This window comes from Nelumbo lutea, chromosome 5, assembly GCF_056320005.1.
Source record: "Nelumbo lutea isolate HS-2025 chromosome 5, American lotus-T2T, whole genome shotgun sequence".
Lineage (NCBI taxonomy): Eukaryota > Viridiplantae > Streptophyta > Magnoliopsida > Proteales > Nelumbonaceae > Nelumbo > Nelumbo lutea.
The window spans coordinates 85,689,346-85,701,624 of NC_142688.1; the positions used below are offsets into that span (position 1 = coordinate 85,689,346).

At 37.5% G+C, this 12,279-nt stretch overlaps 1 protein-coding gene across 1 annotated transcript; it reads right to left on the minus strand.

Annotated features, from left to right (window-relative positions):
• Positions 1 to 4,860: 4,860 nt before the first annotated feature.
• LOC148853250 (uncharacterized) lies at positions 4,861 to 5,908 on the minus strand. Its single transcript, XM_088944961.1, has 2 exons — positions 5,648 to 5,908; positions 4,861 to 5,549 (listed from the first exon to the last, which is right to left on the minus strand). The coding sequence occupies exons 1-2, from the start codon at positions 5,739 to 5,741 to the stop codon at positions 5,233 to 5,235; spliced, it is 411 nt and encodes a 136-aa protein (XP_088801087.1). The 5' UTR covers positions 5,742 to 5,908; the 3' UTR covers positions 4,861 to 5,232.
• Between the last annotated feature and the right edge of the window lie 6,371 nt (positions 5,909 to 12,279).

Below are 12,279 nucleotides of genomic sequence, written 5' to 3' on the forward strand. Positions count from 1 at the left end.
ATCTTTCCACTGTCCCATCAGCGTTATACTTGATTCGATACAGCCATTTGCATCCTATGGCTTGTTTTCCGGATGGAAAAGGCTCCACAGTCCATGTTTGATTATTTTCAAGTGTCTGTATTTATTTCTGCATTGCATCCATCCATTTTTCATCCTTTACGGCCTCAGCAAAATAAGTAGGTTTAACTCCTGCAATAATAGCTGCCAAGAAAGCACGATGTCGACAAGAAAGATTGTTACAGTTCACATAGTTATCTATGGGATAAGGACTACCTACAGAATGTGATTGGCCGAGTGAGCTTGCAAAGGGACGCGGAGAGGGACTCAAGCGTTGTGTGGTGTGAAATACATAATCTCTCAACCTTATGGACTGCTTTATCTGTCGATGCCCACACCCCAAATGAAATTCAGAGTGCTACTATTGAAATTTAGAGTGTTGTTGTTGCTCAACATCGCCACCCCCTGACATCTGGATCATCTTCGCTTACATTTTCTGTAATGGCGTCACAAGAATGCATGGGTTCACCAACATTTGCATTTGGGTCTACGCGGGTTCCTTCTTCTACACGGACTCCTTCTTCAGCGAGTTCATCTCGTTGGTTAGCTTCCATCTCGCCATTTGCTAGTCTAGGTAAATAAATGGATGGTACCAACACCTCATCTATCCCACCTATTCCACAATTAAACTGGCCTTGTGCTTTGTTCGGCTGTGCATCTTCCTTGTGTGCATACAGGAATTCATGCTCTAAAAAAGTAACATCTCTTGATGCAAAGAACATGTCGGACTCTAAATCATACAAGCTCCGTCCTTTCTTTCCAATATGATACCCAAGAAAAGCACATTGTCTGCTTCGACTGACAAACTTATCCCCTCCATGTCCATGATTGTGCACAGATGCTAAGCAACCAAAAGCTTGCATATTATCATAAGGAGGTCGCCCAAATAACATTTCATAGGGAGTCTTTCCCTTCAACAGAATGGACGGTGTCCGATTGATCAAATAACATGCGGTCATGACAAATTCCCCCCAAAAATCAATAGGCAAGCTGGCTTGAAAGCGCAAAGCTCGGGCAACATTGAGTATGTGGCGGTGCTTGCATTCAACCCTCTCGTTTTGTTGAGAGGTCCCGACACATGTGGTTTGATGAATAATACCACTTTCAGCAAAATAACTTGCCAAGCATACAAACTCAGTTCCATTATCAGTACGGATCACCTTTACAGGTTTGTTAAATTGCCTTTGAACCACAGCAAAAAAAAATTCGAAGAACTCGTCCCACTTCCGTCTTATCAACCAGAAGATAAATCCAAACGCCTCTAAAAAAATCGTCTACTATGGTCAAGAAATAATGAGCACCACATGAATCTGCAGTTTTATAAGGACCCCACAAATCACAATGAATTCCAATCAGCATCCTCGTAGTGTGGTCCTGTATCACACAGAATTTATTAGTGAACTGGACAATACAATTCAATTCCTCAATCAATTGCAATACAGAAAGTAAATTGCAATTCAAACTAGGAACATATAAAACACTAGTCAGTTTCAAATGATCGTCCAGTGCAACTGTGCCTTCTTTCTCTACATTGTTGCTTTCCCGTCTGGTAGCCCGATAGAGCACGGAATGACCTTCTTTATGTCTCTCATTGACTCGAGGCTTCCTATCATATGATGAGAGGCCCCTGTGTCTATTATCCATTCTGACAATTTTGCTTACCACTTAGTCATTGACTCCTCTCTTTCTGTGTGTTCAAAAGGTTGAGTAACATGTTCCACTGCTCGCTACTCATTCCATTTAACCCAGTCTTGGCTGCATCAATTGATTCTCCTTGAGACGCATTGCCTTGCACAGAGGCTTTGGCTGTATTGGCCTTGACTTGGCCGTCACGACCTTTTCCTCCTGCCCCTGCTCCTTTTTCTCTGTTTTTAGTCATGCCGACTATTGTGTCTGAAAGCCCACGATCGGTGCCACAAGAGACAAAGCACCGATCTCAGGATCTCCCCAAAAACTGCCGCTGAATGTTAACTCGCCGGAGACTTGTCAAAAATCAGTATGTTCAAGAACGGACCCCCGAGTTCTCTGTTACTCGCACAAGAAGAACCATCCAAGAGAAGACCGAAGTCAAAGGTCGAAACTTTTGTAGAAGGAGACCGAGGGCTCAGGCTCAGACCCATATTCCTTTCTTGCTTTCTTCTTCTTCAGTCAATTCTATTTTTGCCTTCCCCCAACTAAGCCTTAGCGACCAGCTCAGACAGCAGCAATGGCGAGTCAAGCGATTGAGAATTACAGAGAGAAGGCGGAGATCTACCATGGAGACGCTCTCTGCAAGGAGAAATCGTTGCAGCTTCTGGAGGAGATATCGCTGCCCAAGGGTTTGTTGCCGCTGGACGGCATGAAGGAGGTGGGCTACAACAGGGAAGCCGGGTTCGTTTGGCTGAAGTAGAGGAAAGGAACGCAGCACACCTTCAAGCGCATCAGGAAGCATGTCTCGTATGCGAATGAGATCACCGCCTTCGTGGAGAACCACTAGATGAAGAAGCTGACTGGGGTCAAGAGTAAGGAGCTCTTGATTTGGGTCACCCTGTCGGATATCTACGTCGACGACCCCGCTTCCAGTAAGATCTCGTTCAAAACGCCGGCCGGAATCTCTCGTTCGTTCCCCGTCTCTGCTTTCGAGCTTGAAGAAGAAGCAAATAAGAAGGAAGAGTGCCGAACTGAATCTAGAGTGCAAAGCTTGTCCTTTGCCGGCGCCGAACAATCGTTGTTGCCGCCACTAATCTCCAGAGGTCTTGGAACGTAGATCTCTGGCTCTGATACCATGTAAAACCAGAGCTTTTCTGGTTTATTCTTTTTCTCTATGTTTTATTCATTGAGAATTCAAGAATATATACACATGAATACAACCACCGAACCTCCTAAGCTTATGGCAACTAAAACTCCAAAGTTTACAGGAGTTCAAACATATCTTTCCTATCCTATCTGAACTATTCATGATAAGGAAAGGATAAGAAGATATATACAAACAAGATAATACTGAACGGACTCCTAATCCTAACACCTCCCTTCCACAGTTCCACTTCGTGAATGGATAGAACCCTTAATTGATGTTTCTAATCTCATCATAAACATTAAGAATATGGAGCCTTCGCCTTGGATCAGTCGTATTGTTTCTTTACTTGATGGCTCTTCGAACATAGAGTAGATGAATATTGATTGCCAGAAGTTTTTATTCAAGTTATCGCCCAACTTTGCAGCTTGTCCTAAGGTATACTGATCAGCTTAGGGAAAAGCCTGACCATGCTTTTTGATTCTTTCTTTAGGCTGGTAAGTAGAAGAATTACTCGCATAAGCTCGAATCGCTCCAGTGTCCCATCAACTTTGGAGGTGGTCCCGATTATAACTTATAAGCATAGATGGGGAAGCCTTTCTTGGAATTTCACATTAATTCCAACATGATCTGACACACCGCTCTTAAGAAGTTGTCATATATTTTCTTTTCTTTTCTTTTTTGTTTTAGGGATTTTTTAATTCCCCCATCCCCTATAAATCGCATCTTACCTATGAAATTTGACATCAAACCATGGGCAGGATTCAGTCCACCCCTAGAAATCCTAACTTCATCCTAGGGTTGGATTGAATGGTTAAAATCCCTTTGTTTTATGTTTCAGGAATTTGCAAATTGATGGTTCTATGGAAGTTGGCAATGAAAGTGACGGATTGGGACACAGCGTTTCAGGTCATAGTTGGTTTGGTAGTGATAATGGAAATTGAAACCAAAGGAGAAAAAGAAGAATGGAGTATTTTAGGAATTTTTAGGAAGATTGTCAGAGAAAAGTATTTTAGGAATTCTTAAAAATTATGAATTAGGTGATTTCATGTGACTAAAAATTAATGATAATGGAAATTTTAAATAATTGTCAGAAAACTTAAGGATACTTTCAAAGACATATAAATAGGAATAGAATTAATCAATTTCCTAAACCATAAAAGTACTTTAAGAGATTTGTCCTTCATTTATTTATTTTAAATGGGGGAGGAAAAGGACGGCTTTAATACTCCTTACAAAATTATATTCACAGCCTTTAAGTAATACATTGGGAATATTTCGATACTAAGGACAGTGTGAATACAATTTTGTAAGGACCAACTCCGATTTAGGAGGAGAAGTTACAATCAAAAAACATGGATAGAGAGGCAAATATAAACCATTAATCTATTAATATAAATGAAAAACTGAAGTCATGACTCTCCACCAAAGAGGGTGTTAGTGAGAACAATAGGGTCCGAGGTGTAAGAAGACGAAGATCAACAGTGGAACAACCTTTGTTTCTACGTACTCAGGTATGTAATAAAATATATAAAAATAAAAGTAAATGATAAAATATTATCATGGTGTGGGAATCTGGAATTAAATTAAAATGGATAGAATGGAGCGGGGTATGGAAATCTCTACCCGAAATGATTATAGGTTTTGAAATTACAAATAATATTAATGGCAGCACTTTCCCTGGAGTATATGAATATCATTTCTCCAAATGAAACGAGGAAGGAAAGCTTTCTCCATTTATGAGTGGGGCTGTAATTAGAGTCTGGGTCTTTCACCCAATGCTACCCACAGCCCACTACACAATCTCCATCCTACTTGCATGTTGATGTTCTCAATATACAGCTATGGTGTCTGTGTGTTGAGGAAAGAAAAAGTAAGATTTATATATAATATATTTATCTGTTTATTTTAAACCATCAAAATGAAAAAGAAGTGTACATCCACGTCCACATCCTCATCCTCGTCCTCATCCTTATCTTGACATATATAGACATACATCCACGCGCGATAAGAATTATCAAGAAAAGAAGTGTAAGACAGCGGGGAATCCAATAAGCTATGTGTAGTAGACCACTATTATACAGCAAGCAGATGTAGAGCAGAACCAAGGATCTTCCAATCAAATCTCATTTTAGTCAAATACAGTACAGCTGCCTAGCATACAAATATATAACCAATCAAAAGACGCATCATTCATCTTTCAACTCATGGCGATGGGCTCATGGGCTCATGGCATATCGATCGATCTTAGCTTGAAGGCAAAATTAAGTAGTGGTGCAAATAAATGGGGGTTGTGAGGAAAGGATGAGGTTTGCATTTGGTGAATGGGTGGGGAAGAAATGAAGGGGGGACGAGGGGGAACAGCTGAGAGTCAGAGATGAGGAATGAAGGGTGACGGTGGGTCATGATGTAGCACAAGAGGTACAATTGCATGTCTTGGGTACAAAAGCACATACCCCATATGGTTTGTCTGGGAGCTGGCAATCGATTCCAAAACAACAAGGCATGCTGAGACAGGTGCTGGGATCCCCCCCACCCGCCGACGCCGTGCAGCACTTGCATAATAAGCATAGCTGGAATGGTGCCAGCTGTCTCCTCCTACTCCTTCCCTCCTCTCCACTCTTTCCTTCCACCAATTCCGTTAGCACCCGATATTCCGCCACTTCCACTGGTATTAATCCTCCTCCTCCATCAACCCTACTACTGTTATAAGACCGACCTACAGCAACACGACCTTGTTAATTATAAGGTAAAGGTAAGATGAAATTAATTAAAGATGGAAGAAAATCAATCCAATTAATTTGATTGCGAGCTTACCTTGATCGCAAATGGTCAGTTGGATGATGAGGCAGAGGGCTACTGTTAATCTTGTCGTTAAACGACCTTGATTTGTGATGATGAAGTTTTCCATGGCAAGGGCAAGGTGGTGATAGTTGTGATGATAAGGATAGAGCCAGAGACAGTCGAAAGACGAGAGAGAGAGAGAGAGAGAGGGAGGGAGAGGGCCTAGGGGGAGAAAGATCCGGTCGAATATATTTTGTGTGGTGGAAGGTGGAAGATAAAGAGAAGAAGGGTGTTTAGTGTTTAGTTTTTAGTGGTGGGAGTGGTGGGAATGGGATGATGGGAAGCCAGCAAGGAGGGTCACTATTATATTATTATTGCATTTGCTGCCAGTTACGTACTAACTTAACTAGTATTAATGGTATTATAGTTTTCACAAAACAAACCGTCTAATTATCTTATTATCACAAACAGCATTAGGCAAATTAATTAATTAATTAGCTATGTTCAAAGACAATTTGGTTGCCCAAAATTAAATTAAAAGACAATTTTATCCAATCCATTCTCATAAATCATAATAGCGATGACCTATGATATTAGCTACCTGCCCTTTTTATATTTGGCAACACCCCACATTATCTTATCTAAATTTAAACTTAAAACTTCTCATGTCATGTCTCCAAAGTTTTGAAAACACCTTTTCATACACATAACACATTTGGGGAAGTACGATCGATGATAGGAATTTTCTACTTCCCACCACCTTCTTCCCTTTTTTTTTTAGTTATTATCACAACAGAGTTCAATCCGTTTCCACTACTACTGCTATTGTATCAATCACAAGTTGCATGTCATTAGTGTTTCTTATTATATTAGGCCATTTTTTTATTAAATTCTCATTCTTTTTCATTCTTATCCAAGATGAAATTCTAAAATAAATAAAAATAGATAAAAACAGGTAGAATGAAAAAATATTGCTATAAACCAAATATTATTTTCATAAAAATGAATTATTTTTCCAACTGACAAGTGTTCTATGTTCATTTTCATTCTTCAGAAAAAAAAAAATTGTGTCGGTATTCATAAGTCATCAGCCTATGTCTTCAAAACTATTGGCATAGATGTTTACCAATAGATGGCAATCAGTCAATGTCTGTCGAGGTGAGCTTCCATGGTAGCCTGCTAATAAGTAGGGCTGTCAATTGGACTGGTTTGGTCCAATCCAATGTTTTCAACCCACCATTAACTCAATCGGTTGAATTGTTCAAACCATCACCTACCTAGGATTCCAGGTCCAATTCTACTAAACCCATTAAGCAGGAGAAAAAAACTGTTAACTTGGTCAAGAACTGCCCAACCTGATTAAACCAACCATCGACCTGTTCAACCCGATCACCAGGTCGTGGGTTGCACACTCAATGCATGCAAACTTTTGAAGGCCATAACTTAGCTATGCAACACTAGGGAAACAGCTGACCATTCCCATAAGAGTAGAGTTAACATTCTGAAAGTTGGATTTCAACAACAACTTTTTTAGCCTTGATGTTTCAAATCAGCATAAATAAATAAAATATATAAAGTGGCACAGGCCCACTCTATTTTTCCTAATTCGAGGTAAAATGTTAGATTTAATTTAACTTTCTACTTAAAAATAAAAATACTCGACACAAAGTATTCCATGTTGGCAGGACCTACTAGTGTGGGTTTCATTCTTTTGGGTAGGGGTGAGAAAAAAAAACCAAAATTTTGAATCGATCGAAATTGAACCAAAAAAATCGGTTAACCGAATCAATCGGTTCGATATTTTTAAAAAACCAAAGGTATTGGTTCAGTTTCGGTTTGGTATTTTTAAAAAAATCAAAGGTGTCAGTTCAATTTTGGTTAACCAATACAGAAAACCGGCGGTTAACCGAACCAACCGGTATACATATATTTTTATATATTTTATATATTTATGTATATTATATATTTTTTATATATTATAAATTAATAAATATGCATTATATATACAAGCATATTTTTTTATAATATATATTATAAAAATTAAAAAACTGAAAAACCGATAAACCAAACCAATAGTTAACCGACTGGTTTCAATTCGGTTTCAGTTACTGGTTTTCCAAAAACTAGTAGTACCAGTTTGATCCAAGAAAAAGCTCCACGGTTTGGTTAACCAAACCATGAGCACCCCTACCTCTGGGATATGAGCCATATGGCATTGATCGTATGTTGTTGAATCCAGTGTTATCAGACTTGAATGAAAGGGACAGATGAATTGCCTGGTGACCCTTTGGTCTTGATTACTTTTAGATTATGGATGGTAATTTCTACCCTATCCATGAGTACTTACCCCTAATTGCCCCGATAGGGTGGTTTTTTTTTTCTTGAAAATAGGATTCTATAACCTGTATGGGTACAGGTAGGGTATGGTATGATATTAGGCTAAACTCAGCCCTCCCTCACCCGCATATTTTGGAAAGCATATAAACTTTAGGTATTAAGTGTTAAATTTAATAATATTTTGAATTTTAAGTGAAGGATATTTGATACTTAATATGTTGTTTACATGTTTTAATCAAATAATTAGAAATTTTGTTTTTTATTTATGTAATTTTACTTATTTATTGCTTACATATAATATAAAATAATAATAAATTAAATGTGGGTTCTAAATCCAACCCACCCTACCATTGAATGCCAGAAAGGTAGGTCAGAAGGATTTAAAATTTTCATATACAGAAAGGCTTTGGGTTCTCAAAATCCAATCTGTTATGAGTTTTGGAACGGATACAAATTGGGAGGTTTAGGGAGGCATCGTCCTGTTGCCATCCCTAATTTTGATTATTAAACAATCATATTTACTGCAAAGAAAAAAGAGTACATCTGATTCTGATCCTGCAGCCATATACTCGACTCAACAGATTTCTGATGTACAAGGTTTACCTTACCAAACTGAGTCAACTTGTGAGGCAGGATATTTACATAACAAAAAGGAATAGGTTCACAATTATAAGTGAAAGACTTGAGAAAAAATGTTTTGCCAAGGAAGAGCGTTCATTAGAATTCGACTTCAAAGCGAAAAGGATGGCCAAATTAAAGCATATGAGAAAATAGTGATATTAATTCGTAATCAGTTTTGATTCGGCCATCCGCAGCCTTAGGCTATGTTTGGTTTGAAGAAAAAAGTAGGCTATATTTGTAAAGGTTTCTCTACCTTTTCCTTCCGCTTTCTACTTTTTTCCTTCAAACCAAACACAGCATTAAGGATCGCCATAAACTCTGCCTTCACAACCAGACCATGACCATGGCTAACAAAATTCCCTGCAACATCACCCGAAAAGATAAAATCTTTAGGAAAAAGAAACATATATAACTAAAAGAGCTGAGTAGATTGTATAATCCCCCAATCACAGAAAAAAAGAAAAGAAAAGAAAATTGAGCTTGCTGCAGAGAATCTCTGATAACATTAGATTGAGAAGAAACTATAACAGATTATAACAGGTTGAGCAATGCTTTGTGAGTTGTTAGACCAACGAGAAACAGGCCAGACGAGAGTACCCAAGAGATAATCCGCTCAATAGGATAGACTTTAGCCTCAAATATCTTCTTATTCCTGGCAAACCAAATTTAATATGTTCATTCCTACAGTCGGCCATTTCAGACAATCTAACACAAGAGGTTTATCATTAAACTTGTAAACGTAGGCTAATAACAGGATCAAACTATTGGTCAGACGAAGAACTTGGCAAACGAGAAGAACAAGGCAAAGCAAACCAGAAAAGTGCAATCATCTCATTCTTGTATAAATCATACATAGAGAGGCTTATAGTTATAGTGCTGAAGAAGGATGCCCAATACCCTAAAGCCAAAATGAGAAACCGAAACCGAAACCAAACAGATGAACGAAATTTCTGTTCAAATTTTATAAGTTTCATCTGAAAGAAACATGCTCTATCCTACTTCCACCTTGGCAGCATTACCCATTTGAAGTTGAAGGTAGCCCAAAGCCTTGACTTGATCTCAACTAATTGGCATTGCCTACACAAAAACTCTCATTCACTTTTCTCAACTTACCATGGCTTTTTTGATACTCCATGGCACGTGACAATTCGAAAATGAACAGCATTTGCAAGATTAAAATGTCCTATTCGCCTCTATTTGCTATACCAAAGCTTCAGAAATAGGCATTCAAAATTAACCATCAGTGGGTTGTGAGATTAATGAACATGAAATTGAACAAAGGAAAGAAAAAAAAAAAAAAACGGTTTTTATTAATAAAATATAAGTAATAGCATAGATTGGTTGGTTAAGGTTAAATTTGTTTTTAGAAAATAATAATGGTGCATGTGGACCATTTCTATTATAATTACCTTGGACGGAAGATTATACATGTCACAAATATAAGCCACTCTGGAGATGCAAGTGCCAACCAGCTGATTGTAGCAGAGACTTGGGATCAAATCCCGCCTGCACCAGGGTTGGATTGGAGGGTTTAAGAAAAAAAAAAAAGTGACTCCGGAGATAGTTTGAGAGTGCTAAAAAGGGAAAGGGGAGTTTCAGAAGATGATTAGGGGCGAACAAAAAAAACCAAAACACCAAACTGATCAAAACTGAATCAAAAAATCGGTTAATCGAACCGATCCGATTCGGTGATTTTAAAAAATCGAAGGTATCAGTTCAGTTTCGGTTAACCAATTTAAAAAACCGGTGGTTAACCAAACCGATCGGTATACATGTTTTTGTATATATTTTTTATATATTTATGTATATTATATATATTATATGTATTTTATATATTATAAATTAATAAATATGCATTATATATAAACATATATATATTTATAATATATTATTTATTATTTTATTATTTAAAATATAATATTTTATATATTTATAATTTTTTATTATATAAATATATTTTTTTATAATAAATATTATAAAGTCAAAAAAACCGAAAAATCATTGAACCGAACCGTCGATTAACCGACTAATCCGTCGATTAACCGACTAATTCTGATTCGGTTCCGATTACTGGTTTGGTCCAAAAAAAAAAAAGGCCCATGAGCACCCCTAAAGATTATAACCCTTTCACTCAATTGTTAGCTCAGTTGCGTGCTGTTGCTTTATATTAAAAAGAACCATCAATTATAAATACAATTCTAGATTGCTATTCATAGGTGTATCAATGGTGCTCCCATGTCAGTTGAATTATAAATAATTCTACTATGATACCGAAATACATTTAGTTGTAACCAATCAACCGGATCATAAAAGTGCCAATCTAAGTGCATGAAAGAACTTCCAGTATCATGCCTTTCGAGTTTTTGCTACATTTACCATTACCAGAACTTGTGTTTTTCCTTTATAGGGCTGTATTTCAATTTTCCTTGGTACGGTATAATACTTTTCCTAGCAATATTAATAACTCTTCTCAAAGGACTTGAAGCGGCATCTTACCTGAATCTACCCGGTTTACGTGACAACCAAACCACCAGAGTGATCGCCTCAAAGTGGCTCCCGCTCATCTGTAATGATAGCAAAATAGTATTGGACCATGGGTGGAGCTTTAGTCACTGAAGATCTTAAATAGGACTGTTGATTTTGCATGTGCTGTAGACAGAATTTATAAATCATCTATTTCTACCTGTAAAGACACTTGACATTATTCTATGCATTAACACTCATATGTACAGAGAACCTGATATTACCCCTGATCATCATATGCACAGAGAACCTTAATGAGCTATTTTCTGTCAATTGCTAAACTACAAGGCGCAAAGTGAGGCGTGCAAGAAAAGCGCAAAATACAAAAAAAAAAAAAAAAGCTAAAAAAATAATTCAGAAAAATACCAAAAACTTTTTAAAAATTCAAAAAAATATATTAAACATGCTGTTAATAAAAATATAAACTTAAATTTTAAAATAAATGATTTAAAAAACCTATTATCTAAAATCAAAATACATAAAATAAAGTGTATTCAAATAAAAATTTAAAAATATAAACAAACCATAAAAAACACAAAATCTCTTTTTTTTTCTTAATTGCATCACTTCAAGTAGTTAATGTGATGTAAAACATATTGCATTTTTTTTATTCTGAGTCACCTTTGTACCACACCCCTCAAGGCAAGCCGGAACAAGTCAATGTTAAGATCTAAAATTCTTATTTCTCACATAAAAATTAATAATTTTATCTTTCATTACCTTTTAAGATATTTTATTACAATGAAAGAACGAACAACATTGCAAATAAGAGATTGCCTCAAGGGGCATGAGAAATAAGAATTTCAAACACTAACATAGACTTGTTTGGGCTTACCTCAAACCGGCCAAGCCGTTAAGACTCAAAAGAAAAACAAAAAGTGCAAATTTTCAAAATGATGCACACCTGCGCTGAAGCGCAAGGCACATCAGGCGCACGAGGTGCGCACCTTTTGAAAGGGGTGCACCTAGGACCTGAGCGAGGCACATACCCCAAAATGCACCTCGCCTATGCGCCTAGGCGCACTCAGGCACCTTTTAAATCACTGAACTACGTTCTAGTGATGGTGTGAAACCACTACCATGACCCCGGTGAGCATGATATGAACAGTACACACCCTACAACTGTAACAACTCCCCACCCTTCTTTTCTCCCCCCTGATTCAGGTACCAACAGGACCAAGGCA